The sequence below is a fragment of the Sturnira hondurensis genome, unplaced genomic scaffold, assembly GCF_014824575.4.
Source record: "Sturnira hondurensis isolate 20B ecotype Veracruz unplaced genomic scaffold, ASM1482457v3 Scaffold0009719, whole genome shotgun sequence".
In the NCBI taxonomy this organism is placed as follows: Eukaryota; Metazoa; Chordata; class Mammalia; order Chiroptera; family Phyllostomidae; genus Sturnira; species Sturnira hondurensis.
Genome location: NW_028082350.1, coordinates 14,158,827 through 14,186,585, shown reverse-complemented (window position 1 = coordinate 14,186,585; position 27,759 = coordinate 14,158,827). Strand labels below are relative to the sequence as shown.

Below are 27,759 nucleotides of genomic sequence, written 5' to 3'. Positions count from 1 at the left end.
CCCGCGCCGGCTCACGACGGGATTGGTGACGGCCTTGGGGGCGGGGCTAACGTCCGGACGCAGCAGCTCCCCGGGTCCTCGTGCGCGATGAGCGCCTGCTCGGAGGCGCAGGCGCGGGCGCGGGCCCAGCGGCCTGGGGTCGGGGTAGGAGTGGTGGTGACTAGCTGCAGGCATCCTCGTTGCGTCCTCCTGGGGAAGAGGAAAGGGTCGTTCGGAGCTGGCAGTTTCCAACTTCCTGGCGGTCACTTGGAGTTCGGGTAAGTGGACCCCCGCGGCCGAGCGGGGCGGGGGGGGGGAGGGGAACGCCCAGTAGGACGGGCTCCTGCGCTGCGTGCGCGACTCTGCCTCCTTTCTCACTCCCTCCGTGGCTTCCTTCGGGCCTCCGCGCGGCGGGGGCGCCGGCCAACAGGGGGTGCAGAGCTGGACCAGGGTGGAAGAAGGGTGCTCTCGCCCCCTCAGTCCTTGCATCTTTGCGCCTGCGGTGCTGCGCCCGGGAGTTCATTTGTGATGTGTGTTTTTCTTAGTACTTACCCAGGAAAGGCGCAAAGGGAGCATTTGTAAACCTCGAGCAGTCCAGCGTGGTCAGTTAAGAGATTTTCGAGGTTTCCTGGTGATTTAAACGCACGCAGGTGTTCTTAGTCTAGTGCCTGCCCGCATAGGTCCAGTTGCGGGCTAGTGAAACTCTCTAAGCCTCAGTTTCCCCATCTTTAAAATGGGGAAGGAGGACGAAGTACTCTTGCAAGGCCTCTGCTTTGGCATTCTGTGATTTGAGGATATATCAGACTGACAGAGAAAGTTGGACAGTTAAGAGGCAGTTCTGCCGGGGGTCGGGCTGGGAGGTGCATTCTGAAGTGAGAGTACCGTTCGCGTTAACAGCAGACAAACGGCATCTAAGGCGTTCAGACCCAGTGCTGGTTTTTCCTTTAGTATCGAAAGTTCCAAACGTACATAAAAGTAGAGGAAATAGTGAGTTCCCCTGAACCCGTCACTCGGCTTCTTGTCTCATCTTCAATGCTGTCCCCAGCAGACACCGCCCCCCCCTTGTTTTCCAGACCATTTCAAAGGAAATCTCCTATTATACCACCGGAAACAGTTAGGTATGTACCTGTAATAAACATTTAAAACCACAGCCATGCTACTATTTTCACAACTAACAGAATAATTCTTTAACATTATACCCAGTCTGTGCCATTTTCCCCAATTGCCTCAAAAGTGTCTTTTTACTATTTTGCACCAGTGGAGATCAGAGGAAGGGCAGTGTCGCCTGTGGTTAGTTTTTAAAATCTCTAACCCTAACCCCTCCCCGCCTCCCCGCCTCCCCCCAGGCTGTGTCGAAGAATTCCGTTCACCCGCTTCTCATAAAGTGGGGGTTAGAAGTAGGGGCTTGACCCTAGTGCCTTTTAATCAGACTTTGTTCTTTATAAAGTATGGGGTTTAGCACGTGGGGTTTTTAAAAGTCTTCAGAATTTTATTTTTTTATTTTTCTTAAGTCTATGTTTTTAAATTGATTTTAGAGAGAGGGGAGGTGAAGGGGAGAGAGAGAAAGAAACATCGATTTGCCGTTTCACTTATTGATGTATTTATTGATTGCTTCTTGTATGTGTCCTCTTGACCGGGAATCAAACTCACAACCTTAGTGTATTGGGAGGTCCCTCTAACCAGCTGAGCTATGCAGCCAGGACAGTTCAGACTCTTAAGAAGCGTCAGTCAGTTTATCACTTTCAGGGAATTAAGATGAGCCATCCGTTAATACGTATCTAGATTAAGGAGCGAATTGTGCATACAGACACGCCTATTAGCGTGTCAGTTGTCAGTGGGCATTAGCCGACCTTAGATCACAAATGAAGCACTATTCCACCTCGTGTGTAGTTGCTTGAGCAAAGGCTAGCGATGGCATTCTTAATAACACAAGATGATGTTGGAGTCTTGACCAAATACCCACCGATAAGAGCCAACATCGAACTTCAGTGAGCTTTCTGCTGAGTGCCAGATATTTTGTGTGCTAAGCTCTTCACGCGTAAGCCTTTACTGATCTGTACATAACTGGTTTACTGAGTGGGCTACATTCGATGGGAAACAAACAGGAAGGGGCTTTAGTTTCTCCTTCCATTATCTTCAAACAAGGTTTGTCTTTCCCATTGCTGCTGCTCCACGATGTTTCCTGCAAATTCTCCTGTTTTCCTGTCCCTTGATTATAAAAGTAAATCACATTTTGGCTGTTTTGATCCACTTCCGAGCATTTCTCTCTTCCTGTGGAGGGGAAAGGAGGGCCGGGCTGCTGAATTGCTCTCTCCACCTTCTTCTCCCTAAGTCTGGGCTCCTGTCTGCAGTGTGTACGGGAAGGAGAGGGCGTAGCCTTTCACAGGCCTGGGGCTGCTGTCCCATCCGAGGGTGCCTGCTGGGAGCAGGGGTGCATGTGCACTGGCTTTCTGGGGTGTGGTTGGTGGTCGTCCGGAAGCCTTCCAGGGACTTCCGCTCTGCCCAGCTCCCTGACGCAGGGGACCGACTCGTGGTGGCACTGGCTGCCCTCCGCTGGCTCCTGCTTATAGCACGCCACCCTGCATTTTCTTTCTGCTGGGGTCCCCCGCGGTCTGCCTGGCCCCAAAGGAATCTGCAGTGGGAATAATGCCTTCGCTGCTGCCCTTTTTCCTCGCTCAGCCGTTGTGGGCAGCTCTGGCCAGTCTCCTTCCTTCCAAGTGTCCCAAGTGGGAATGAGCAGCAGCTTCTGTGTTCACAAACCTGCGGAGATCGTGTGTATCTGAGAGATACACACCCTTACAAAACACGAGTTATAACCAAACTGACAGCTTAAACGTCGTGGCTTAACATCAGTCACGTCCAGCCGTGCAGCCAGACATGACCTTGAACCTATGCACCTGATATATGTAACAGTATTTGAGGAAAGGCTTTGTATGTCTCAGATCAACCGTGACCTCCGCAGGGACAAGCATCCCCACGCACCGAGGGACACGTTTGAGACTCACCCAAGAGCTGTCACCCTCCCACCACCTCTACTCTGATGCGTTGATGTGGGCCAAGAGTTTCTGCGCCTCGTCACGCACGTCTTCAGCAGGACAGCGACACGGCCAGTGTCTCCTCCTTGGGAGTCGAACCCCGTCTCTAGGACTCACTCGCCTGGTTTGGGGGCAGAGTCGGCACCGCATCAGGAGGAAGGGAAACATGCCCACCAGGCGGGAAGCTCCCAGCTCTCCTGCCTCCCAGAGACCCCCCGACTTTCTGTGCGCACGGGCAGGGCGGGTGCTCCGGCCGCCTCTGCAGGCCCGTGGGTTCACACAGCCTCTGTCTGCCCCTGTTCCGACCGCTTGGGAGTTTGGAGGGGTTGTTCTCCGTTGTGAGGCTTGGCTCGAAATTCTGAGGCTGCACGAGAAGACACGGACCCCTTCCTGACACACGTGCAACAAGTCCGTGAGCCACTAACATTCTTCTTCTTTTTTTATACATTATTCCCTTTTTACTTGCCCCAGGTAGAGAGGGGTGGACTTCACACTCAAACCTGGGTCTGGCTGGCTTCGAAGCCTGTGCCAGGAACAGACAGGCCGAACCTCCGTGGTCCTGGCTGCTCACGGCGTCCAGGTGTTGGAACTAGTGCCGAGCTGGCTCCGGGCTCACGGTCCATGTCCTGATGATTAGACACGGGAGATGCGGAGTGCGCGAGGCAGGTTGGAGTCACCGTTTTACAGCATGGACCGATCACAGTCCCTTTTGCTGTCCACCAGAAGTTTCTCACCAAGAACTTCTGGCAAAAAAGATAGGTAAATAAAAGGAATTGGATACAGTGGAGTGTTTGCGTTTTCCAGGGAAAGCTGGGAAGAGTGCGCTCGGAGGGAGACCTGGGAGGAAGCAGCTCTGCGCCTGAAGTGCGTCCGCTTTGCCTCAGTTGTGAACTCCTTCGTCGAGAAAGAGAATTACCATTATGTCACCATATTAATGAGAGGAGAGGTGGATACCACCTACGACTCAGAACCTACGAATGTCGAGCCCGAAAAAAATGAAAGTAAGAGAATTGTGTATAATGATGCTTTTTTTCCTTTTTACGGAGAGTTTATCATCTGAAAGCATATTGTATTACACTGCCCCACGAGGAGAATTCGATTCTCTTCACGTGTAAATCTGCTCACACCCTGGCGTCACTAGGACAGTGTGGGACAGAGAGTGGGCTGGTTGGGCTGCTTTGCCTTTCGACTCTTCCACTTAGAGCTTTGCGACCTTGGGCAAGTTCTTACGTTATCTTCTCTGCCTCTCGTCTCATCCATAATAATAGTGACGGCCTCATGTGGGTCGCTGTAGGGGAAAAGGAATTACTGCGGTTACGAGCCTAGTGAACACAGTAAGCAGTAAATGTTAGCTTTAGTGTTAGTGTTTATTTATTTGTTTATTTGTTACAACCTCTGCTTTTTTTTTTTTTTAAAGATTTATTTATTTATTTATCTTTAGAGGGGAAGGAGAGAGGGAGAGAAACATCAATGTATGGTTGCCTTTTGTGCATCCCCTGCTGGTAGTTAGCCTGCAAGGAACCAGCCTGCAACCCAGGCATGTGCCCTGACTGGGAATCGAACCATGATCGTCTGGTTCACAGGCCGGCACTCAATCCACTGAGCTACGCCAGCCAGGGCCTACAACCTCTGCTTTTGAACAAAACATTTCCTGTGCCTTCTTCCTGAGTTTTCTCACCTGTGCAAGAGAGGCCGTGACTTCCTTTTACAGGGAGTGATCAGCCCGACAGCAGTGGTCTGTAACCCTCTGTGCTGAAGTGAGTGCGCTGAAGGCCTTACTAACAGAACTGATCTTTATTATTTACTCCATGTTAAGTGTTGTTCTCAGCGCTTGGCTTGTATCATCTCACTTCAAATTTCATAAACATAAGAGGCACTGAAGAGGAAAACAGCAAACTCGACTAGGTTATCTGCCTTGGGAAGCTTTACTCGAGTGGCCTCATACTGGGCCCACCCTGTAAGTATTTAATTTCTCTTGTAACATGGAAGACTCTTTTCATTCAACAAATCCTGAGTGTCAGACACTGGTCTCAGCTGGCACTGAAGTACCGGTGGGGTATAAATGAAGTCCCTGCCCTCCTGGACTTGACCTTTTCACAGCGGGAAAGGCAGCCGATCAGCAGTGACGGCATATTTTATGCCAGTGACGATTAGCACGAGGAGGAAAACGCCGTGTAAGAGAGTGGGGCGGGTGGCCCGGCGGGGCCCGGGGGAGGGGCCGTGCAGGCAGACGCCTGGAGGAGTGCGGCTCACNGAAGTACCGGTGGGGTATAAATGAAGTCCCTGCCCTCCTGGACTTGACCTTTTCACAGCGGGAAAGGCAGCCGATCAGCAGTGACGGCATATTTTATGCCAGTGACGATTAGCACGAGGAGGAAAACGCCGTGTAAGAGAGTGGGGCGGGTGGCCCGGCGGGGCCCGGGGAGGGGCCGTGCAGGCAGACGCCTGGAGGAGTGCGGCTCACAGAACGAATAAATCACGTCTGTTTCAGAGATGGATTCGATTGAGTGAACCCAAGGGCGTGTTCTGCCCAAAGGTCTCTTGAGTCATATGAATGTTTTAAATAAAAGAACTGTTGGCAGGAGAGACCTGGTTCTTCCAGCTGACGCATGTAGAGGATTACAGATTGGCAAATATATTACTGTGAAGTCAGTTTATTAGTGATGTGTTCCCAGGAAAGAGAATGAACGGGCCTAGGCAGAGTGAAGGGTAAAAGGCAGAGTTCGCAGGGCGGCAAAGCAGGAGCAGCTGAAGACCAGGGTGGCAAGCCCCTGGGTGGCCTGAGGCTGGGTGGCCAGAGGACCAGTGACCCGAGAGCCAAGAGCACAGAGAGAGAGAGAGAGAGAGAGAGAGACCTTTGTTCTGAGGACTCATAGTTGGTGGGATTAGGAGGAAAAAAGTTACCTATTGATTGACAGGTACGTGCCCTGCCAGCTGACCCGGGGGAATGTGACTACTCAAATTTAGGTATGTGTGGCAGTCTCTTAGCCCAAATTTTTACCTCACTCCAGACTCCTTTTGTTCATCTTGTTGTAAAACAAATAAGTGACAAGAGGCAGTTAATTAAAGTTGGGGCACTTTCCAAAGTTATTTATGGGCTCTTTCTCTACGCATCCGGGACTCCTTCGTAAAACAGATGGTGACCAGAGGTAGACAGTTAACCAGTTGTTTTATGGGCCTTTTCTTTGGGCTTTGGGGACCCTCTCCCGCATTCCAGGCCAAGGATGAAAGCACAGTTTCAAGGCTTTCTTTCCCAGACAGTGGAAACACTGCATAGAATTTCAAGGACTTCCCTTTTTTTGCTAACATAGTGTAGTGTCTCCTGTGATGTTGGAACATGCTGGCAGTATTATCAGACCAGGCTCAGGACTGCTGCGTTAGCGTGTGAGACCCGTTTCCTTCCTCCTCCCTACCTGGTTTACTGATCATTCTGCCTAAATGGTGAAAGGTGCTTCCTGGCGACCGGGGTGCCAGACGCTGGCCAGTAACAGCAGCGCAGTTCCAGGGCTCTTCTGGTGCGGTCTCCCGCCTCACCGGGACCTGGAATCCCCTAACCTGATTAAGTGGAGGGAGGGACTGAGCGGATCTACTCCCAACGCTGCAGGCACCAAGTGGGCGGGTTTCTCCTCGCGCCAGCCAGTTCCCCAGCTCTGCAGAAACCAACTGGCTGGCCCGGAAGGCAGTTCAGTTCGGACCCCCACCTGTGCAGAGTCGCCCTCAGATCCCCAAAGCTAAGAGCTCGGTGGCACAGGCTGCCCCCACTTCCACCGCTGTGCAGAAGGCCTGGCCTCCTGTAAGTTTGATCACGTTGGGGATGCATCGGGCTTCCCACAGCCCCTTGGCCGGGGTCAACAATTGGCTAAAGTCGCCCGCAGAACTCGGAAAAACACTTCACTTACATTACCCATTTATTGCGAAGGATATAAAACTCAGGCACAGCCAGATGGAAGAGATGCGTGGGGCGAGGTGTGGGGGAGGGGTGTGGGGTTTCTGTGCCTTCCGTGCCGGAGCAGCTGCCCTCCCAGCGGCTGGCCGTGCCCACCGACTCGGTGGCTCTCCAGGCTGAGTTGCGTGGGGCAGAATTTACGGTGGATCACCGACTGTCCGTTGGTGGTTGACTCAATGTCAATTTCCCCTTTCCCATAAGGTGGGGCTGGGGGTGGGGCTGAAAGTGCCGACCCTATGCTCATGCCTTGGTCTTCCTGGTGACCAGCCCCCACCGCGAAGCAGTGTAGGGGTCCCTGGCCACCAGTCCTCTCATTAGCATTAATGCAGGTGTGGTGGAAAGGGGTGTGTTATGGGTAAAAAAGATGCTTCTCTCATCTCTACCACTCAGGAAATTACAGAGGGTTCAGGAACTCTGCACCAGGGAGAAGGGGTGTATTTCTTAGATCACTTATCACACAAAGCAGCACCCCAAAAGTATCCAAAGGCCTTCAGTTGGCCTAGGGTAAATGAAAATTGTTCTCACCTCAAGGAGTGGAAGGCCAGAGACGTAGGTAAGAAATGTGCCTGGTTCGTTGGCAGTGTTCTCTACAAGTCCCCCTACCTGTGACATGTCTAAGTACCCCAGATAAAACGAGGGGCTGGAGAAGAGAGAGGCCAGACATCAACAGTGAGAACAAAAACCAGTAGTCTTGACATTCGCAAGCTGTGGAGAGAATCAGTTGATTAGTTGGCCTTTTAATATTAAATTGAAATTTAAACATATCTATTTCCATATTAGTATTTTTGGTAGGACTCGATTTACTTTTTGTGAAGCAAAATAGATTGCATGGAACCGAACGTGTAAACATCTGTTTTGAGGTGTCTGTGTTCAGGTCATCGGCACAGCTGACTGTTACGGGGCCCTCAGCCTGCAAGGACGTTTCCTGTCTTCCTCTGTCCTGTGGGCAGGACACCCTGAGACTAGAAGAGACGGATGGGACAGAGTCTGGAGTCGCCGTTTTTTATGCTTGTGGAGCAGCAGACGTATGTAGAAGGCGTTCGTTGGTAGAGAGGGTGCGGAGGAGGGCGCACCGAAGGCCCCTGAGCTGACGAGCCTCATCTGCATGGCCCGTCCCTCTCTGTCCTCAGTCCTCCTGCCCTGCTGGCGCTGGGGGTGTGAGCTGGCGAGCCCTGGTCCACACCACAACGTCTCACTCTGCCCTCCTGAGCTGCAGCCCTGTTCCTAGTGGCCGTCCGGATTTCTCCCCTGATGCTCAGAAGGCATCTCAGAGGAGCTCACCCATTCAACTTGACATCATGCTTCTCCTCCTTTAACGGGCCTACAGAGTGCAGATATTTGGGCTCACTCATCTTTGACTCTTTGGGTCTGACATGGGTCTGACACTGTGGGCCTGGCTTTTAATCAGTGTCAGAACATGGTGAAGAAGGAGCAGGGGAATGAGGTGTGAGCAAACCTGTCTCTGCGAGGTTCTCCAGTACGGCAGCTGGATTGGCCCATTAATTGACTTCTAAGAGATCACTCTTCTGCTTTATGAAGTTCTGTAGTAAGAGTTTTTGCTACTGCACTGTTGTATGGATTGTTTTTTCCCCGTAGAATATAGTAAATTTTTGATTAAGAATTTTGTTTTACTCCTCACCTGAGGACATGCTTATTGATGAGAGAGACAGACAGACAGACAGACATTGATCGGTTGCCTCCCATACTTGCCCCAACCGGGGGTCGAACCCACAGCCCACGTATGTGCTGTGACCGATAACCTGCAACGTTTTTTCTGTACGGGACAACTGAGCCACTTTGTCAGGGCTAGAATGTAGTGATTTTAAGTAGTTTTTATATGCTTTGTGGTTTTTTTCATTTGTATAACTTTTTGAGCATGTCCATCTTCATTTTGTTGCCTCTGACATGCTAATAATCTCAAGTCAAGGGGCGTGATTTTATAAGTCCCAGGGTCACTAGCACCAGGTCAGAGTTTATCAGAAACACCTGTTTCTCTCTGCATTCCTTAGTAATAATATAGCAGAAATCACTTTTACTTTTTCCCCAGTTGAAAGCTCTGGCTGATAACCGGTTGCATCCTGACCGTGGCGCAGTGGCGCAGTGAGGCTTTGCTTTATTTGCAACGCGGAGATGCAGCGGCTGCCCCATGTCCACCGGGGCCTGGATCTCAGAGTCCTGCTACGGTTTACCCGTTAGTTCAGCTTCCCTCCAGCCGTCCCACCCAGCCATCTGATTACTGTTAGGGGGTCTGCCAGACACTGCCTTTGTCAAGGAGATGGGATCAAGGTCACTGACAGCTCTCTGGAGACTTAGTCAGTTCAGCACCTTCCCACACTTCTCCCCTTTGTGCGTGCGTGTGTGCTCATGCATGTGTGTTAGTTTGTGGTCACAGTTCCTCATCGGCCCTTCCTGAACTTACTCCAGTTTCAAGATTCTCTGCCCCGCCCTTGCCAGAGCAAACTACATACCTGTGTTGTATAGGCAGAGAATTCGTTAATGGCAGAAACGGTACTTACACATAGGTCTGTTCATGTAGTCATAAAGAAACGTGCTTAGAGCATGAAATGTACATCTTATTATCATATTTATTCATTCACTTGTTATGGGCATCTGTGCTTTCACAGTTTACGTTTTTTAAATAATATATTGATTATGCTATTACAGTTGTCCCATTCCCCCCTTCATTCCCCTCCATCCTGCACACCCCCTCCCACCCACATTCCCCCCTTTCATTTATGTCCATGTGTCACAAGTTCTTTAGATTCTATATTTCCCCTACTATTCTTGCCCTCCCCCCTATTTTCTCCCCACCGTCTATACTCTTCTCTGTACCTTCTCCCCCCTTCTCCTCTTCCCACTCCCCTGTTGCTAACCCTCCATGTGACCTGCGTTTCTATGGTTCCGCTCCCGATCTAGCTGTCCTCTTAGTTTGCTTTTGTTTTAGGTGTGGTTGTTAATAACTTTGAGTTTGCTGTCCTTTCACTGTTCATTTTTTATCTTCTTTTTTTTTTTAGATGAGTCCCTTTAACATTTCATATAATAAGGGCTTGGTGATGATGAACTCCTTGAATTTGATCTTATCTGAGAAGCACTTTATCTGCCCTTCCATTCTAAATGAAAGCTTTGCTGGGTAGAGCAGTCTTGGAAGTAGGTCTTTGGATTTCATGACTTGGAATACTTCCTTCCAGCCCCTTCTTGCCTGTAAGGTCTCTTTTGAACAATCTGCTGACAGTCTGATGGGCACTCCTTTGTAGGTGACTGTCCCCTTATCTCTTGCTGCTTCTAGGATTCTCTCCTTCATTTTAATCTTGGCTAATGTAATTATGATGTGCCTTGGTGTGTTCGTCCTTGGGCCCACCTTCTTCGGGACCCTCTGTGCTTCCTGGATTTCCTGGAAGTCTATTTCCTTCGCCAGACTGGGGAAGTTCTCCTTTATTATTTGTTCAAATAAGTTCTCTACTTGTTGCTGTTCCTCTTCCCCTTCTGGTACCCCTATAATTGAGATGTTGGAATGTTTAAAAATGCCTCTCCTCATTTTTTTGAATTGTTTCTTCATTCTGGTCCATTCCATTGATTTGAGTCCCAGTTTCCTTCCCATCACTGCTGGTTCCCTATGTATTTCCCTTCATTTTACTTAGTGTAGCCTTCATTTTTCATCTGATTTGCAACCAAAATCAACCAGTTTTGTGAGCATCCTGATCACCAGTATTTTGAACTGTGTGTCTGATAGGTTGGCTATCTCTTGGTTGCTTAAAAGTATTGGCTCTGTGGCTTTGATTTGTTCTTCCTTTCAAGCCATATTTTTGGGGTCTGGTTGTGCCTGTTACATAGTGAGGGGCGGAGCCCTAGGTGTTCACCAGGGTCGGGCAGCCCAGTCACTGGGTTGTGACACTGTATGTGGGGGAGGGTTCGAGAGGGAACAATGATGCTTGCTCCACTTTAGCTCCAATTTTGGTCCCCTCTGCCACTTCCCACAAGCAAATTGGGCCTTTCTGGTGCTGGCTCCTGGGTGGGTGGGCTTGTATACATTCTAGGACCCTGTGGGTCTCTCCGACAAACTCTCCTGTGAGGCTGGGAGCCTCTCCTGACACCTTTTTACTCGGTGCTTTCAGGCTTTATTTCCCGTTGCTGGGGCCCTGGGATGTGTGGTCTGTCTCACTGCCCGTTTTTTGCCTGGTTTTTCTGTGTGCGAATGTGTGTCCATGGTCAGCCAGCCGCCTTGCGTGCCTCACTGGGTCTGTTCATTTCCTCCCCACGCCTGGGGTCTGCCAACCACTGCTCTTTCCTGCCGTGACCCCTCTCTGCCGGCCGTGGACTCTACCCCTTAGTGGTTTGGTTGAATGGTTGTTGGACTTTTGTAGAGTTCAGTTTTTTGTCTGTTCTGGTTGTGTTTTTGTTTCTAAATCTTTGCTGTCCTTAATTTTGGTTGTGCGAGGAGGCAGTGTTTCCACCTACACCTCCATCTTGGCCAGAAGTCCACGATTTATATTTAAATCACCAAATAAAATCCCGTTCCCTAGAATTGAGCGGTGTGATTTTATACGTCTGAAGGTTACTAGCACCAAATCAGAGTTGATTTCTCTAGGATTTCGTGTATTTTACAACTGATAGACCCTGTTACATCTTTCTTGTTTCAATAGATTTTTCAAAAGACGACCCCCCCTCTGTATTTGGCACCCGATATTTTTTCCTCTCTGCACAGCTTCCATTACTGTGTTGAGATGGAGAAGAGCTTGGAAATGTGCTCTTCCTTGTAGGTGAGGAAACCGCTGTGTGTTACTTGTTACATTCGAAGAGCGAGTAACCAAATGTCCAGGCACTTAGAGCATTTAGATGTTATTTATTGGCCAAACTTTTAACCTGCGCAGGGGCGAACTTCCCCAACTGTGACCGGAGTCACCGTAGCTCCTCAGAGCTACAATATGGAAGTCGCGCCTGGCTTACAGACTAAAGGGTTTTTATAGAATACTGCAAGCAAGCAATATACAGAAGCAGATGTGGCTGTCAGCGATTGGTGCCATTGAACAATAGCCTCCTTACTCATTGGTGGGACCCTCTTGTTGGAAGGCAGAACATATTTTTCTTTTTTTTCCTCCTACTGGCCTTCCACATTCTCCTTATCTAGCTTCATGCCTGATTGGCCTTGTACACTGACTACATTCTGGGGTGGGGGCCTAACTATATCCTGTTGGAATTTCTACTTGCAGCTGGCTCTTATCGTAGCTGGCTCCTACATTACTGTAGCGTGGCCTCCAGGACATCAAGTTCCGTGCGCTTTGTTCAGCCCGACACTCAGATGAAAATTGAATCACATGGAATCCGGGNCACCAAAGAAAATCCCGTTCCCTAGAATTGAGCGGTGTGATTTTATACGTCTCAAGGTTACTAGCACCAAATCAGAGTTGATTTCTCTAGGATTTCGTGTATTTTACAACTGATAGACCCTGTTACATCTTTCTTGTTTCAATAGATTTTTCAAAAGACGACCCTCCCTCTGTATTTGGCACCCGGTATTTTTTCCTCTCTGCACAGCTTCCATTACTGTGTTGAGATGGAGAAGAGCTTGGAAATGTGCTCTTCCTTGTAGGTGAGGAAACCGCTGTGTGTTACTGTAGCGTGGCCTCCAGGACATCAAGTTCCGTGCACTTTGTTCAGCCCGACACTCAGATGAAAATTGAATCACATGGAATCCGGGTTTTACCACAAAGTGGGCCTTGTAGACTTGGCTTCATGTTCAAGTAACAGCATGTTTTAAATGATCTTTATTAGTCTTCTCAGATCTTCATTCTAAACGTGAAACTGTTTGTGTAGCCACGCTGACTGCATAGCTCCGCTGTGGCCCTTTCGTCAGTAGAAAAGTCTTTTTAAATTTAACTAATTTTTGAGGTTTAGGTTGATTTACCAAGATGAATAACCTCTGTCTCCTTTCAACTAAACAGCGGTGCTGTCTCTCTCTTAGGTTGGGAGTGGGTTCCTTGGGAAGAGCTTCCCCCACCGGACCAGCTGTTCTGGGCGCTGCGCGGTCTGAAGGAGCAAGGCTACGACCCATTTAAAGAGGGCCTGGACCACCTGCTGGGCTACAGAGGGGGTCACCTGCCGGGGGACCAGATGGCCTGACTGAAAGGGCAGGGCAGAGTAGGGTCTGGTCAGAGAAGGAAGTGTCTGTTCCAGAACAACTCCACTTTATCCAAAAACGTCCTTAGCGTTGCCGTTTCTTTTCTGTCTCTCAGTACACCCGCACCCTCCAGCCAGTGCTGGTGGAAAACGCTCAAGGAGCACGGTGCGCACTGTACTCCGAGGGTGTACAGTCGTCTTCCCGAGGCCACGTGGCCTGTGATGTTGTAACGGGATGAAGGCAAAAGTAGGTGTGAGGGTCCAGCCTCTTCTGCTGACATGAACCAGACATTAAAGAAATGTGTGAAAATGTGGGACAGTGTTCCTCTTCTGTTGTTTTTGTTTCATAAAGTTACTTTTCATGAAAGTTACTTGTGTTAACATGAGTTTTGTTATTTATAAATGAATAAAAAGTTACCATCTTTTAGAAGATAAAGAATGGCAGTGTGAGCCTTCGAGAAACCTGCCAAATGTGATCACCAGTTCAGCTGTCCGTAGCACACCGTTTGGTCACACACTAGAATTCTAATAACCTATAAGATGCAACTAGATTTACAGAAATAATTTCCTAAACTACACCAAAGGCAATTCAAATTAAGATAACAGTATAAGAAGTACACATAAATTAGTTTATTTACAGAAATTATAGTAATTACAAATAGTACAAACTGAGGCAGTTCCTCCTGTTTCTGTTGACAGAAGCTAACCTTTACTGTTTCTTTTTGTTGACTTTAGAGAGAGGAAGGAGGTTGGGGTGGGGGTGGGAGAAACCGAGTTGCTCTCCCACCTGCTGATACACTCACTGGTGGATTCTTGCCTGCGCCCCAACCGGGGAGCGAGCCCACCACCTCTGTGTCGGGACCACACCCTAACCCACCGAGTGACGGCCAGGGCACAACCTTCACTTTCAAGGAGGGTTTCCGCTACCTTGAGGTAGTGCACATTCAGTGATCCGCTGCCTCTTCTAGATAATTCCAGGAGGCCTACTAGTGATAGGGACACGGGTCATTTCCTTCAGACCCCACCCCCGGAACGACTACGCGCAAGTCCAACACAGCTGGAATGGAGCAGGGCAGGGCCGCACTGTACTGAACTCTCCTTCCCCCCAACGGTAAATTTTGATTGTCCTCTAAACAGTCACCGAACGATTTAGAACTGAAATCATCAGTCTTTGCTTTAAAACAAAGTCCACTGTGATTTTTCAGGGGGGGCGCAATCCCACTACAGCCAGCACCGCCCAGCTCCGCCCAGCTCCTCCCACCGGTGGCTGCCATTGGGCGACACCCCGCAGTGCGGCCCTGAGCGCTGCTCAGTCGGAGTCGCTGCTGCTGCTCGAGGAGTCCGTGGACATCACCTCCACGTCGTCCTCGTTCTCCTTGTTGTGCCCCGGCGGCTCCAACAGGAAGTCGTTGCTGTGGTTGGGCGGCAGCATGTTCATGGCCATGTCTCCCGACTGCCAGGGGTACTGCGGAGCAAGGACGTCTGGAGGGGAGAGAAGCGCACATCAGAACAGCATTTCTCCCCGCGACTGTCTGATTGTAGGTGCCCCTTTCCTCCACGCAGGTGTCAGGAGGCGCGACCCTGAGGCCTGGCCCGACCACAGCCTGCGAGCTGCCGTGCTGTGCAGTCTCGGCCTGGCTGCTTCTGGGAGTCACTTCCAGTTTGGTCCGGCAGGTGAGTACAAGGTCCACCTGCTCCACTGCCGTCTGGGAAAGCTCTGTATGTTCTTTACACATGTAAGTAGCTAATATAATCTGTACTGCGTATTACAAGTTTAAATTGCACTTTAACCTTCCAATTCACACTTTTTGTTGGACCCCGAAACACTGAGACCACGGCTCCCTTGCCAGCAGCTGCAATATTAAGCCTTGTCAGTAGAGGGCACTGGAGGGCCTCCCCCAGGGTCAGGAGGAGGCCAGCATCTCCTCTGGGACCCCATGCTTCCCCTCTTACTCGGTGGCACGTGGCTGCTGGACACTTTCAGCAGCATCCCCAAGGATGGCTTCCCAGCGAGTCTCACCATTACCCCAAGTGTGGCCTTCTGGTGAGTCTCCCTGGGATTCTAGTGGGTTGTTTGCTGCCTGCCAGCCCTAGCCTGTGACCCCCTTGTGGAACTGCTCTGCTCTCCAGGGGCCACAGCAATAGCCCCTGTACCAAGGGCGTCACGACATGAGCAGAGTCAGGCAGAGGTGGGGGGGCCCTGGGCACCCCGCCTTGCTCCTGGAGGTAGTGGCTGCCCCCCGTATCTGCTGCTCCTCCTGACGGGACACAGAGGCCAGGAGATCAGTGAGGGGCACCCAGGGAAACGAGTGCGTGGGGAGGCCCCTGGCTGCGCTCTGGGTGAACAGAGCGTTGTCTAGAGCACATTGTCAACAGTGCAAATGTTGCAGGGAAGCACGGACAAGGGTAAAATATCAAAAGTGGCTGATGAACAGGGCGGTTTTCTCCTTAACTTTCTAAATGTTCTACCAAATCAAGCCACTTCTACAAAAAATAAAATATGGGGAACCTGAAGTACCTAAAACAACAGCACAAACCCACGTGCAAACCTTGAGGAAGGCTCAGGATATACCAAGTCTCACAGAAGTGCTATTTTATATCATTAAAAGCCTGTAAGAAGGTTTTTACGCATTTGTTAACTTGAGGGTCTTTCAGGAGTGCGTTACTTTATAATCTTTAAATTGAACATATATATTTGTTACTGTTTATGCAGCATGTTTCACAATTTAAAAAATTATGTTTAGAACAATAGAAATAATAGAAGCCTGAGGAAAATGGCATGTTCACAAATGAGAAAGAGAAAACTCAGTTCACCCTATTTCGTAACCTCCATCTAGAACAGCCTTTGAACCAGAGGAGGCAGAGAGTGGAATAAGCAGGCAGGGAGCTTCTTGTTAGGACGAGGTGGGTCAGCCCCGAGGGCCGGTGCCCTCCCAGCTAACACACCTGGCAGGCGGCCTGCAGCCAGTGCGTCCCCAGGCAGGTGGCCGTTCACGCCGTTGGCGGAAGGGTTGTTCATCTGGCCTAATAACCCACTTCTCATCTCCAGGTCAGTCGGGTAGGGTCTCCGTGGGTCCCCTAAAAAATACCCGAAAACAGAGGACTTCTAGTTTCATCACACGTGACTAAGCATCCATGCCCCCCCCCCCCCAGAAGTACTGGTTTTCCTTGGTTCACTTTGAAAAACTCAAGCTGTATTTTCAATTTTGGAATACAAAGGTCATCTTATCAACTGCTAAGTGAGGATATGATTGATTGATTTTAGGGAGGGAGGGAGGAAAGGTGGGAGGGGGAGAAACAGCAACGTGAGAAGTGTTCATCAGCTGCCTCTCGCACCCGCCCCAGCTGGGATTCCAACTGCCACCTCCTGGTGTAGGGACGGCGCCCCAGCGGAGCACCAGGAGCCAGTGATCGTTACTTCCGATCACAAAAGCATGCTAAACAGCAGTTTTGGACTGATAAAATCTTGGCCAGATTTGGACCAATTGGGTAATATGTCTCACAAACTTCCTGTTACACCCCTAACGGTGTAGTTACCCTTAGTTTTGTACTACGGCAGAAGCACCGAGCACCACCGGGAGTTGCTGAGGCTGAGACAGCTGTCCCCGCAAATGGTCCGTCTGCTGTCTGGTGGCTGAGCCGTGGCCGAGGTCCCTCTGCCATCGGTCTGCCTCTGGCTCTTCCTGGCTCCGCATGTGTGCCTCGGGAGCCCAGGGCTTCACCTTTGCCACCAGGGGTCGGGGCTGCCTGTGCCCCGGGCTGGGACTTTTGTGGAAACCTTACTGGCTCCAGAAGTTGGCGTCTAGCCAGCTGGAGTTTTAACTTGTGTATAAATCTATAGCTTTAGAATCATCATATATTGTACTTCTAAAAATTATTATTTTAAAAAAGAAGCCAAATGCAGTCCACAGCAACAGTCACACTGTAGAAAACGAAACTGATCAAACCCATGACCTATATTCTTATGATTTTAAAGATATGAAAAGATAGAGATTTACACACAATCTATGTTTAAATGCATTCCACATTTCACTCTTTTCTCCTGTTTTTGCACACAGTCACCTAAGAACCCTCAGAGCTGCATCAATCAGTAGGGAGAGGGGCGTCCTTACCGGGAACCCAGGTCAGCGGGGCGCACACGGCATTGCTCGCGCTGATCCTGTGCGCGTACTTAATGATTTCTTCCGAGGAGATGGCGCCTGCGGGAGTTGGGAGTCAAGTACACACGGGTTTAAACATACTCGAGTCTGCCACATACGGTACTTATGTACATCTGAAGATAAGATGATCTGCGTGTACATCGTAAACTTCAATCATATGTACATTCCCAAACTAAAGAGTGAGATGTTTGGCTGCCGTGACCAAAGCCAAACTCTGGGACACCACGTGACAGCACCCAGGGACCTCAGTGCCTAACCTTCCCCTGACACTTCGGCTCTGGAGGCAGCAGCCGGCACACACGGGGAGCGGGGTGCCCACCTGCAGCCCACCAGGGCAGCGGCGCACACTGCCACTCGGCAGTTGACTGGAGGAGAAAGACATTCGCTACATCCTCACGGACTGGGAAGAGTGAGCTGTGGAATAGTATGGATAGCCCAACCTGACTTTTTAGAGTATGAGTACACCTTTGTATTCATACTGTTCTTGCTACATGTTTTTATAGATCTAAGAACAGTCCAGAAGGACATGTACCAAGTGTCACCAGTGGTTTTCTGAAACGAGAAGAGCAAAGTCAGACAAGGAGACCACCAAGTGCAGGCTGCTGGGGGGAAGTGAGCAGACCTCTCACTGCCACTTGGACCCTGGCAGGCACGCGAAGGGCCCCCGCGGGACAGAGAGCAGCATCAGGAGGGCACGCGCCCCAAAGCCGTGGTTCCGACTCCGTGAGGTTCTCAGCCCCACTGAGGTGGACCCACGGGTGTTCGCCCATCTCTGTCCTGTCTCTCAAACCCAGTGCAACTCCCGCTTGCTTTCGGCCTGCCGCTCTCTCACCCCAGCGATTCTGCAGACCCCTGTCCCTACCACACATCCGGGCCACAGCCACAACCGGCCTCACCTAACTGCTGCCTATCACCTGAAAAAGGATGTGGTATGCAGGCAGAGCGCCGGGAGACAGCAGACCCTCAACAGTGAAAACTTATCAAACCTTCGGACAGCAGCAGACGATCGCCAATAACATTATCATCAGTTTGAGACTAAAAGTTGAATTTTTTCAGGTCATTCAGTGTACTAACCTTTTCTTGCCTTTTCTATTGATTTCAGTTTTTCTTTTGCTTGGTATACCGCTGTTGCCTAAAGAACATTAAAGAGAAATACAGTTTATTCTTAACTACACCAAGCACAGTTTTTTCTTTAATTCACAACACCATTCATCCTGTAGGACCACTATCCAGTTTGGAAACCCCCACAGCTCGCAGGTAGCACTCCAGGACTGCACTCCGTGTCACTGCCATCACCCTTACACTTCACGAAAGGAACACATTCCCGAGTGAGTCTTCATTCACAAATTAGCTGTTGGAAACAATGTATAGATTGGACTATTCACTAACATTTTTTTTATGTCTTCTATCACAGAGAAGAGATACAGACTACAATCTACTACCCTTTCACCTAGTTCGAGGATAAAATACCTCAACATCCTTGTCATTTACAAGGTCTGTCCTGGGGTCGACAGTCTTACTCGCTTATACACCACCATGCCCAAGCTTACTGCCTGCTGTCGACCGCCCCCGGTTCCCACAAAGGTACACACACGATGGGTAAATGGGGGAGCCTCGCACAAGCATCCTCAACCAAACCCAGGAGTTAAGAGTACAGCACTGGAGAGATTTAGGGTTAAGTGCCATCTCTACTTTTTACCCTCCTTGAGCAAGGAAGTCATTTATAATCTCAGTTTCTTCATCTTTAAAACGAGGAAAGGGCGCTGGCACCCAGGATCGCCGTGAAGGCCGAGATAACGCACACGGCGAGTGGAGCACAGGCCCGGCGGGCGCCCAAGTGCCCGCTGCCTGCGGCTGCCGTGGCGTCTGCAGAGGAAGCCAGGGCTCCCTGTCTCTAGCTCAGGGATTACAGGTTTGAAAACTTCACCTAAAGAATACAATCAGAAATGCACAGGGAATAAAGCTTTTCCGAAAGGGTATTCACCAAAGCATTATCGTATCAGAAAGTTAGAAAATGAAACAAGGAGGCTATAATTATGGGAAAATGCGTAAATGTTAATAAAGAGTAACAGAAAGTCCGTCAGCACCCTGCTTATTACGACACGGTGAGAAACCCGCCCCTGGGACTGCGGCTCTGCACCGAACTGTGAACAGTGGCTGTCCCTGAGCAGTGGGACTAAAGGCCATTTCTTTCTCTTCTACTTTTTTGCATTTTCTGAGTATCTTTTGATAAGCAAGTATTACTTTCCTAATGAAAACTAGATTTGACTATGTATTTTAAAGAATTATTTACTTGGGGTTGTTTCTCTAAAGAAGTGGTTCATTCACCCCGAACCTCTCAGGCTCCTGGGTGTCGGAGCCCCTTCGGACACATTTTGAAGAGCCTTACCAGGCTGGGGGTGCCGCTACGCCTTGTCCGCGTGCGACTCAAACTCCGCCGTGTCTGCAGTGCCGCACAGCAATTACAGCAGTTTGTACTTAGTGAAATAACTGGGCAACTGACAGCAGATAAACTTCGAAACAAGAGCCACGAAGAAGAAAAGGGAAACTAGAGCCCTTGACATGTACCCTAACCCCACCTAGTTTAGGATGGAAACTAAATAATGTTACTTTCATTTATAAAGTTGGTACATATTTTGAAATATTTTTATAGCAAAAGTAAAGATTTAGAGTATTAACAACTACTCCTTGATTCAGGACATGAGTAAAATAAAGCTCCCTATTTCTATAATTCAATACTATGTGATCTTTAAATAATAAAAATGTCGTTCAACCACAACGTGATTGTCTGAAACAGGGAGTGAAGAAGAAAATGACAATGGCCGTTCATTAAACCAAAATGACGAGGTGTCACTTTCAGACTTGGAAAATCAAATTTCTACTACTTCAAAATACTAATAATAGATTTATTTCTCAAAAATACATTCAATAGCCCTGACTGGTGTGACTCAGCGGGCTGGGTGTCATCCTGCAAAGTTAAAGGTCCCTGGTTCAATTCCTGGCCAGGGCACATGCCTGGGTTGCAGGTTTGGTCTGCTGGTTGGGGTGCATAATAAGAGGCAACTGGCTGATGTTTCTCTCCCTTTCTTTTCCCCCCTTCCTCCCTCCCTCTCTAAAAATAAATGAACTAAAGTCTTTATAAAAATAGACTAAATAAACAGTATCCTTGTTAAATAACCCGACTGCCAACTTACGAGTATCTGTTCAGCTTCCTTCAGCTGTTTTTGTAGTTGCTGAATATCACTGTCTCTCTTCTCAACTTCTTTTTCTAAAACCTGCATCTCGTGGTGGACCTTCCCCTGACTAAACGCCAGTTTCATCAGTTCCTGGAACTCCCCGTCCCTGCGAATCAGCAGCTCCAGCACCTGGGAAACCCAGCCGATTAAAGGAGACGACAGGATGACAGAGCCACATTCCAATGAAACAAAGATTCCACCTGTTAACTTGGGGGATATAAAATTTTAACACCTCCAGATATTTTTAATCCTTATTAAAAATAAAAATAGCTTATTTATAATTACTCTGGAAAACAGATTTTCTTCTTTTTGTAATTATACTCTATTCTTTCATAACCAGCAATATGACCAAATGAATCAGCTTATTCATCTCCCAGGGAAGAAAAAGTTAAAGTTTATCCTTGAAAACACCATGCAGTGGAGGTTCCCCAAACTCTGGTACTTGAGGTGACGTTCACTGGCACCAAGAACTTAAAAAAATCTCTCGTTATTACATATTTGTGCTAATATTAGAAAAATACAACTGTCACATAGAACCCGTGACAATACCTAGTCCTCTCTAAGAGGACAAGAGTGATTTCAAAACACAGTAAGTCAATTTTGGCAACAGCTATGAAGGTTAAGCAGCAGAAAGGTCCGGTTTGAATCTCCAGGCTTTCGTGGATTGGCAGGAAGGTCACCTGACCCTCGGAGTCTGTTTTCTCACCGGGAAGAGGGCGGAACAGCGGCACCTGGGCCCTCAGGGTTGGCTCGAGGACTCACGATGTCACACGTGCTAAGCACCCACAGGAAAGCTCCGTGGAGGGTAGGCATCACCCTCGCCACCACAGGAGGTGCCATCTGATCTAAACACCCCTATTTTACTGCGTAATAGGAAATCCTGTATCTCCAAGGAAATTGCTATAAAAATCCAAAATCAATTTTAAAAATGTTACTATAAATTTGTTAAAGATTGGGACATACAGATGCATTCTCAAGCTCCTTCTGATATTCAGTCCCTCTCATTTCTGTAAGCTACACAACAGGCTGAGTCACACCCTGAACCGAGAACTTGTATTACTCAACTCCAGGAGCATGTTCTGTAAGCAGCGTACTCCACCTAACAGGCCTATAATCCAGTCTTCTCAAGTCACAGGAGAACGCTAGGTTTCCATCTCCGTAAAAGCTTTATTTAAAAGAAATCACACACCAAAGTGAGCAGTACACATTACTTCCATGACAACTTGCAAGAAGTTTACACAGTTTGACCTATTTTTATATACTACCAGACAGTAGGAAAAATTCTCTTTAGATTTTATTGTTGAGTAGAGAACATAATTCAACTAAAGTCAGAAGAGCTGGATTCCAGTTCCGCCTGTCCATGAACTTTCAGCTCATTCCTTCACCCTGAAGCAACCTCACAGGAGGTTACGTGGAAGACCACTAAGGTCCCGTCTAACTTTAGAAGTCCACATGTATGAAATATAAAGATAATAGGGCGGTCAGACAGTTTTCACATGGGCACACCCCTCAGATACTTAAGAGTCTGAATGAACACTGTACAAGAGTTCACAGTACTATGTGCAGAATACGACTCTCAGAATTGCCTGTCCTCACACGGTGCGAGGAAGGCGAGTGCGGGCTGTGCAGGTCTCGGTTGAGCCCTGAGCAGCCTGGGTGCCTGGCTCACAGCCGGCGCTCACTGAGTGCCTGGGAACCAAGTCAAAACTCACATTTCACTTTTTGCTCATTTTGTGTAAATTCATGATTAATCACAGGTGTTATTTATTAATAAAGCATCTGAAATTGAGATTCTATTAACACATTTGTCTAAGTTCTTTCTTAGAGAACCTGCCCTAATATCCCCCCCCCCCGTTTTCAATCTGTACCCTCATCTGGTCCCCCCTCCTGTTGGGAAAATCAGTCCTAGAAGGAGAGGAGTCCGGGCGCCTCTGTGCAGAGTGCATCAGGTTGCTCCGCCGTGGACATATATCACGGGTACCAGGTAGGGAGAAGGGCTTTATCAGACACTGTCTTCTGGACGACATCTTTAAAAAGGTTAATCCTTCCTATTTTCTCTTAAAAAGCTTTTTAAAAAATGGTGGCAACCCCCCCCCAACATACTATAAAATTTAGCCTCTATGAAACGTTTTGAACCAGGACAGATTTTTCCAGATGGCGGCAGAGTAGGGGTGCATCTCGCACTCACCTTTTTCCAGGACCCAACTGGAAATACAACTAAACCAGCAAACAATCACCCTGAATAACCAACTGAAGACCAGCTGAGTAGTTACGTCTGTGCCGCACTAAGACTACCAGCACAGTAGCTCGCAGGCCACCGTCAGGGTCAGGCCTCCCGGGCAGCCAGCCTGAGGGTCGGGCCTGTGCATGGACAGGCCCACAGCAATCCAGACTCGCTCACGCCAGGAGGACTCACATCAGCCACACATGGGACAGTCTGAGAGCAGCCGGCTCAGGAGATGAAGGAGACTACACCACTGGGTGCCCCGGGCACCTACCACGTAAGACCATCCCACCAAGACTGGGAGTCAGAGCAGATCTGATACACAGAAACAAGTCTGAACAGCCCAAGTGGGGAGACAAAGAAGCAGGCCCCGAAGGAAAGGACAGGAGGAATCTGCAGGAAAAGAGCTACATAAAGTGGAGGCAGGCAACCTACCAAACACAGTTCAAAGTAACGGTTCCCAGGCTGTTCAAGGAACTTAGAACTACAACAGCATGAGGAAGGACACAGAAACCAAGAAAAAGGACCGGAAGGAAACTAAGAATACCACGTCCGACATGGAAAATACACCGGAAGGAATAAAAAGTAGGTTGGATGAAGCACAGGATCAAATCAGCAATTTGGAAGTTAGGAAAAAACACCCAATGGAGCAGCAAGAGGAAAAAAGAATTAAAAAGAATGAGGCCTGTTTAAGGAAACTAGAGGGGGTGGGGTGGGGGGCAACCTGAAGCCTACCAACATCAGCATCACAGAAGTACAAGGGGAGAAAAGGGAGAACAAGCAAGGGATTGAGAACCTACTGAAGAAATAATGACCCCAAACATCTCCAACCTGCTGAAGGAAAAAGACATGCAAGTCCAGGAAGCACAGAGGGTCCAAAACAAGATAAACCCAAAGATGCCCACTCCAAGACACATCATAAGTAAAATGCCAAAGGTTAAAGACAAAGAGAAAATCTTAAAAGCAGGTAATTACCTACAAGGGAGTTCCCATAAGACTGTCAGCCGGTCTCTCAACAGAAACATTTCAGGCCACAAAGGATTGGCATGAAACCATCTTCTCTGACCACAATGTTATGAAACTAAAAAACATACTAAGTCATGGAGGCTAAACGACAAGTTACTAAACAACGAATGAGCTAACAACGAGAAGAAATCAAATGTTACCTTGAAACAAATAAAATGAGAACACAAGAACCGAAGACCTATGACACAGCGAAAGCAATCCTAGGAGGGAAATTCACAGCATTACAGGCCTACCTCAAAAAACAAGAAAAATCTCAGAACCATCTAACTTTACACTTAAGGGAACTAGAAAACAACAACAAAGCTTGACGTGCACAGAAGGAAATAATAAAGATCAAAACAGAATTAAATGATATAGGGTCTAAAAAAAAATAACACAAAAGATTAGTGAAACCAAGAGCTGGTTCTTTGAAAAGATAAACAAGACCAACAAACCTTTAACCAGACTCACCAAGTAAAAAAGAGGAAGGACCCAAATAAATACAATAGAAATTTAAAGAGAAGTAACAACTGACACCAAAGAAATACAAAGATTGCAAGAAAATATTATGAACAACTACATGCCAACAAATTGGACAACCTGGAAGAAATACATAAACCCCTAGAAACATACAATCTTCCAAAACTGATGAGTGGATAAAAAAGCTGTGGTCCATTTACACAATGGAATACTACACAGCTGTAAAAAGAAGGAGCTCTTAACTTTTGCACCAGGATGGGTGGACCCAGAGAGCATTATGCTGAGTGAAATAAGCCAGTCTGAGAAAGACAAGTACCATGACCTCACTCATTCGTGGAATCTAACGAACAAGATAAACTGACGAACGAAACAGAAACAGAAGCGTGTACACATGGAGCAGACTGACAGCTGTGAGAGTGGAGGGGAAGGGCGGGGCCTGGCTGACATGAGGGGGAGGGATTAGCCAAAGACACACATGCATGACACACAGACACACAGACACAGCCGACGGGGTGGGGTGGCCAGGGGGAAGGGGAGTCGGGGCTGGTGGAGGTGGGCAAAGGCGGGGATGGGGACATCTGTCATAGTGTCAACAGTAAAAATAAAGGAAAGAAAAGTTTTAAACCAAAAAACCCGTGTTCACTGAAGAAAATTAGGAAGCACAGAAAAGCATAAAGAAAAGGAAATTAACCAGTAAACTCAGCATCCACAAAACCAGTAACCTTCACTAACACTCGTGGGCTCTTTCACTTCCATTCTCCGACAGACTGCCTTGGGGAAAGCAAGCCCACAATGCAGGGTTGACCCTCTGGGTCCCAGAACCCGTTTTCCTCTCCATCTAACAATGCTTTATCGGTTGATTCAAAAGATAAAAATGAACAAGTGTGTATCGGAACTAGAACTGTAACAGAAACAACACCACGAAAGCCCTGACAACTGTTTTCTGGAGCACAATCTCCCTACAGAAATGACACAGGTATCAGTTTAAAAGTTTCGATGAGTAACTTAAAAAAATCCAATTTTACTGTCCTCACACTAAGTAAACAGGAAACTTGCAGAAATTATGGTTTGATTTGGTACTGTTTTGGATTAAAAAGGAAGTCACTTACCTGGTTTTCCTCTCCAGCCTGTAACAACTTTTGGTTTCTTGAAATTGCCAGCATTTCTATAAGTTCCCTTAAAAAAAGAGAAAAGTTAGAAAACAAAACAAAACCCCCCAAAACCTTTGCAAAGTAAATACATGAGGCCCCTCGGCTTACCTCCACCAGGCTTACCTCCACCAGCCCCGCTGCCTTCACAGCATCCACAGTGCCCAGCGCATGGCCAGCCCCGCTGGCCCCCTGCCCCCCCACGGCTCCTCCACCCGAGTGCGGATCTCAGCCCTCACCAGCTGCACCGCACTCTCGCTAGCTGTGTCATCAGCCTTACTTATGAAAGTTTTACTTGATACAGTAATTGTATAAATCGATATCCAACACATACGTAAATAGCAATGAAAGCTGTGAATGGACAAGTTGTTTCTGTAAAAGCCACAGCCACACGCTTGAATGGTGAGAGCCGGGGGAAGTCAGAAAGCTCAGCAAGATCTGCCCGAAGACACCGGCAGAGGGCGTCTCACTTCACATTAAAGAAACCAGGCTAGAATTGGCAGCCAAGCATCAGGGGTGGTTTCTGCACGGAAAACTCCTACATTAGGGCAGTCTGCAGGCCAAACCTTTGGCTGTGTGGGAACACACCCCCACCGAGCCACCTGGCTAGGGAATGACTGAAGTTTTTACATGAACCAAACAGGTACCAGACAAAAGGGATTCTTACATACTGTAGTAAAATCCTGTCTGGAAAGCTCACTGGCATCTAGAGATGCCAATCCTTTAAGAAAACTAGTGTACAGAGCAGAAAAGGGTAACTGGAAGGTAATATTTACATCTTAGTTCCAAACTTGCTGAGAGATGAGATTTTTCAGAGATTGTGCAGGACCGAACAGCTTCCCAATTGCTACCTGACGCTGCCACTCAGCCCTATTTAACTTGCGCTGAGTGTCCACAGCATCATTTCTTGGTGTGCCGACCTAGTAATCGGCAAGTCATGCTCGCTGTGACAAGGACTAAGTCACAGCGGATACAATGCTGACTGGTCGTACAACATACAAAGTTTGTCCCAAAGCTGTCAGCGAATGCTGGCTGCAGAAAAGGCGACAGCTGAATAGGATGAATGAAGGACTGATCAAGCTGTAGGTGGAGGGCAAGGCCCGACTAGAGGTCCGGAGCCTGGGGGAGGCGGCATCGAGGGGCGTGGGGTAGAGGGAGGCGGTGGCCACAGCGAAGGGCTTCATCTATCGCACGCTAAGCTGAAGAACATGGACTTGAGCTCACGGGCAATGGGACCCTGACAGATACTTCAAAGCAGAAGTGATATGAGATGTCCTTTAAAAAAACAGCTCTCTGCCCTTGGACAAAACAGAGTGAAGATGCATGAAGGCAACTAAAGCTGTTGGGATGCTACACTAAGTAAGATCTATGATGGGGCCCCCGGTCAGAGCACAGGCAAGAATCAACCAATGACTGCATGGATGGGCAGAACAACAAATTCATGTTTTTCTCTCTAAATAAATATATAGATAGATAGATAAAGACTTTTGATGGCGATGTAAAATTGTGGGGATGAGAACAAGAAGTTAAATCTGAGCAAAACCATTTTAACATCCGAGTGAACGTGAGGACATTAAGGGGGCTACCACCGTCCAGACCCTCCCGAAAGCGGAGGGATTAAGGAGGACGCGGGATCTCATCCGACGCCTCTGATGCGCACTAGGCGTCCCGAACCGGCACCGGCCCGTATCCTGCGTACTCGGCTCTCCGGCTACACGCCGCCCAGGGCATCAATCCGGCCAACGCGTTCGTCCCACGCGGCCAGTGCTTACCCCCGGACGCCGGCCCTGATGACGCCGGAGGACCGGGAGCGCGTCCCAGGGCTCCCGGGGCCGGTAAACTCGGCTGCTGCGTCCCTGTTTACCCGTCCGTCCCCCCCGTTGGCAGCGAGGAGGCAACTCCTCGTTGACCCCGAGTCGCCCGGTCGCTCCATTCTCCCGTCGCCGTCGAAGGGACTCGCTCCGGCTCTGACAGTCTTGGGGTGCCAGGGTCACCGTCATCATTAACAGTCCTCTAACGGGGGGAATGCCGCCTCGGAGCCCTGGAGGACGACGGACGCTACGGCCACGACCGCCGCGCGCCGTCTCGGGGAGCGCGCGCCGGGGTCCCTCTTCGGCCGAGACCCCGAACCCAGCGGTAGTGCCCTCGGCCGGCCGGTCCGGAGTCAGTCCTCCGACCCAGCCCGGCCCGACCCCCAGGCCTCCGGCCTTACCTCGACAAGACCTCCAGGTCCTCCAACGCAGACAGCAGCCGCTCGCGCGTGCTGTTCCCGCACGCCGCCCCCGAGCTGCCGGCCGGCCTCTCTTTCTCCTTCTCGCCCAGCGAGGCAGCCGCCATGTTTCCCACCAGCCCGCCGCAGCTTCTGCGCGCCTGCGCGCTAGCGCGGAGCGGGGCAGGCTCTGGGGGCGAAGGGCAGGGCCACCGAGGAGGGG

General features: G+C 49.1%; 2 protein-coding genes across 5 annotated transcripts; one reads left to right on the top strand and one right to left on the bottom strand.

The window, feature by feature from the left end:
• The first annotated feature begins 77 nt into the window (after positions 1 to 77).
• On the top strand, positions 78 to 17,926 carry NUDT15 (nudix hydrolase 15). Of its 4 annotated transcripts, none has more exons than XR_005068146.1 (4): positions 78 to 257; positions 3,819 to 4,015; positions 14,638 to 15,118; positions 17,133 to 17,219. XR_005068146.1 is itself a non-coding variant. In XM_037057613.1 (4 exons), exons 1-4 carry the CDS (start codon positions 88 to 90, stop codon positions 17,788 to 17,790), a joined length of 531 nt encoding a protein of 176 aa, XP_036913508.1. In that variant the 5' UTR covers positions 78 to 87; the 3' UTR covers positions 17,791 to 17,926. The 4 variants fall into 4 exon arrangements, 3 of the variants coding, with proteins under 3 accessions (XP_036913508.1, XP_036913507.1, XP_036913509.1); XM_037057613.1 differs by lacking the exon at positions 17,133 to 17,219 and adding an exon at positions 17,738 to 17,926 and having other exon boundaries at positions 14,638 to 14,748; XM_037057612.1 differs by lacking the exon at positions 17,133 to 17,219 and having other exon boundaries at positions 14,638 to 15,399.
• On the bottom strand, positions 13,683 to 27,696 carry MED4 (mediator complex subunit 4). The gene is made up of 7 exons (XM_037057610.1): positions 27,540 to 27,696; positions 25,289 to 25,355; positions 20,429 to 20,599; positions 18,309 to 18,366; positions 17,187 to 17,273; positions 16,021 to 16,152; positions 13,683 to 14,556 (listed from the first exon to the last, which is right to left on the bottom strand). The coding sequence occupies exons 1-7, from the start codon at positions 27,662 to 27,664 to the stop codon at positions 14,384 to 14,386; spliced, it is 813 nt and encodes a 270-aa protein (XP_036913505.1). The 5' UTR covers positions 27,665 to 27,696; the 3' UTR covers positions 13,683 to 14,383.
• Between the last annotated feature and the right edge of the window lie 63 nt (positions 27,697 to 27,759).

What these genes read in the sequence shown, in the direction of transcription:
- NUDT15 (XM_037057612.1), top strand. Translation starts at nt 88, where the DNA reads ATGAGCGCCTGCTCGGAGGCGCAGGCGCGGGCGCGGGCCCAGCGGCCT. An exon ending in GGCGGTCACTTGGAGTTCGG is followed by an intron (nt 258 to 3,818) that starts GTAAGTGGACCC and finishes TGCGTTTTCCAG; the next exon opens with GGAAAGCTGGGAAGAGTGCG. An exon ending in CGAGCCCGAAAAAAATGAAA is followed by an intron (nt 4,016 to 14,637) that starts GTAAGAGAATTG and finishes TCCTCCACGCAG; the next exon opens with GTGTCAGGAGGCGCGACCCT.
- MED4 (XM_037057610.1), bottom strand. Translation starts at nt 27,664, where the DNA reads ATGGCGGCTGCCTCGCTGGGCGAGAAGGAGAAAGAGAGGCCGGCCGGC. An exon ending in GACCTGGAGGTCTTGTCGAG is followed by an intron (nt 25,356 to 27,539) that starts GTAAGGCCGGAG and finishes TCTTTTTTTAAG; the next exon opens with GGAACTTATAGAAATGCTGG. An exon ending in GGCTGCAGGCCGCCTGCCAG is followed by an intron (nt 14,557 to 16,020) that starts GTGTGTTAGCTG and finishes TCTCCCCTCCAG; the next exon opens with ACGTCCTTGCTCCGCAGTAC.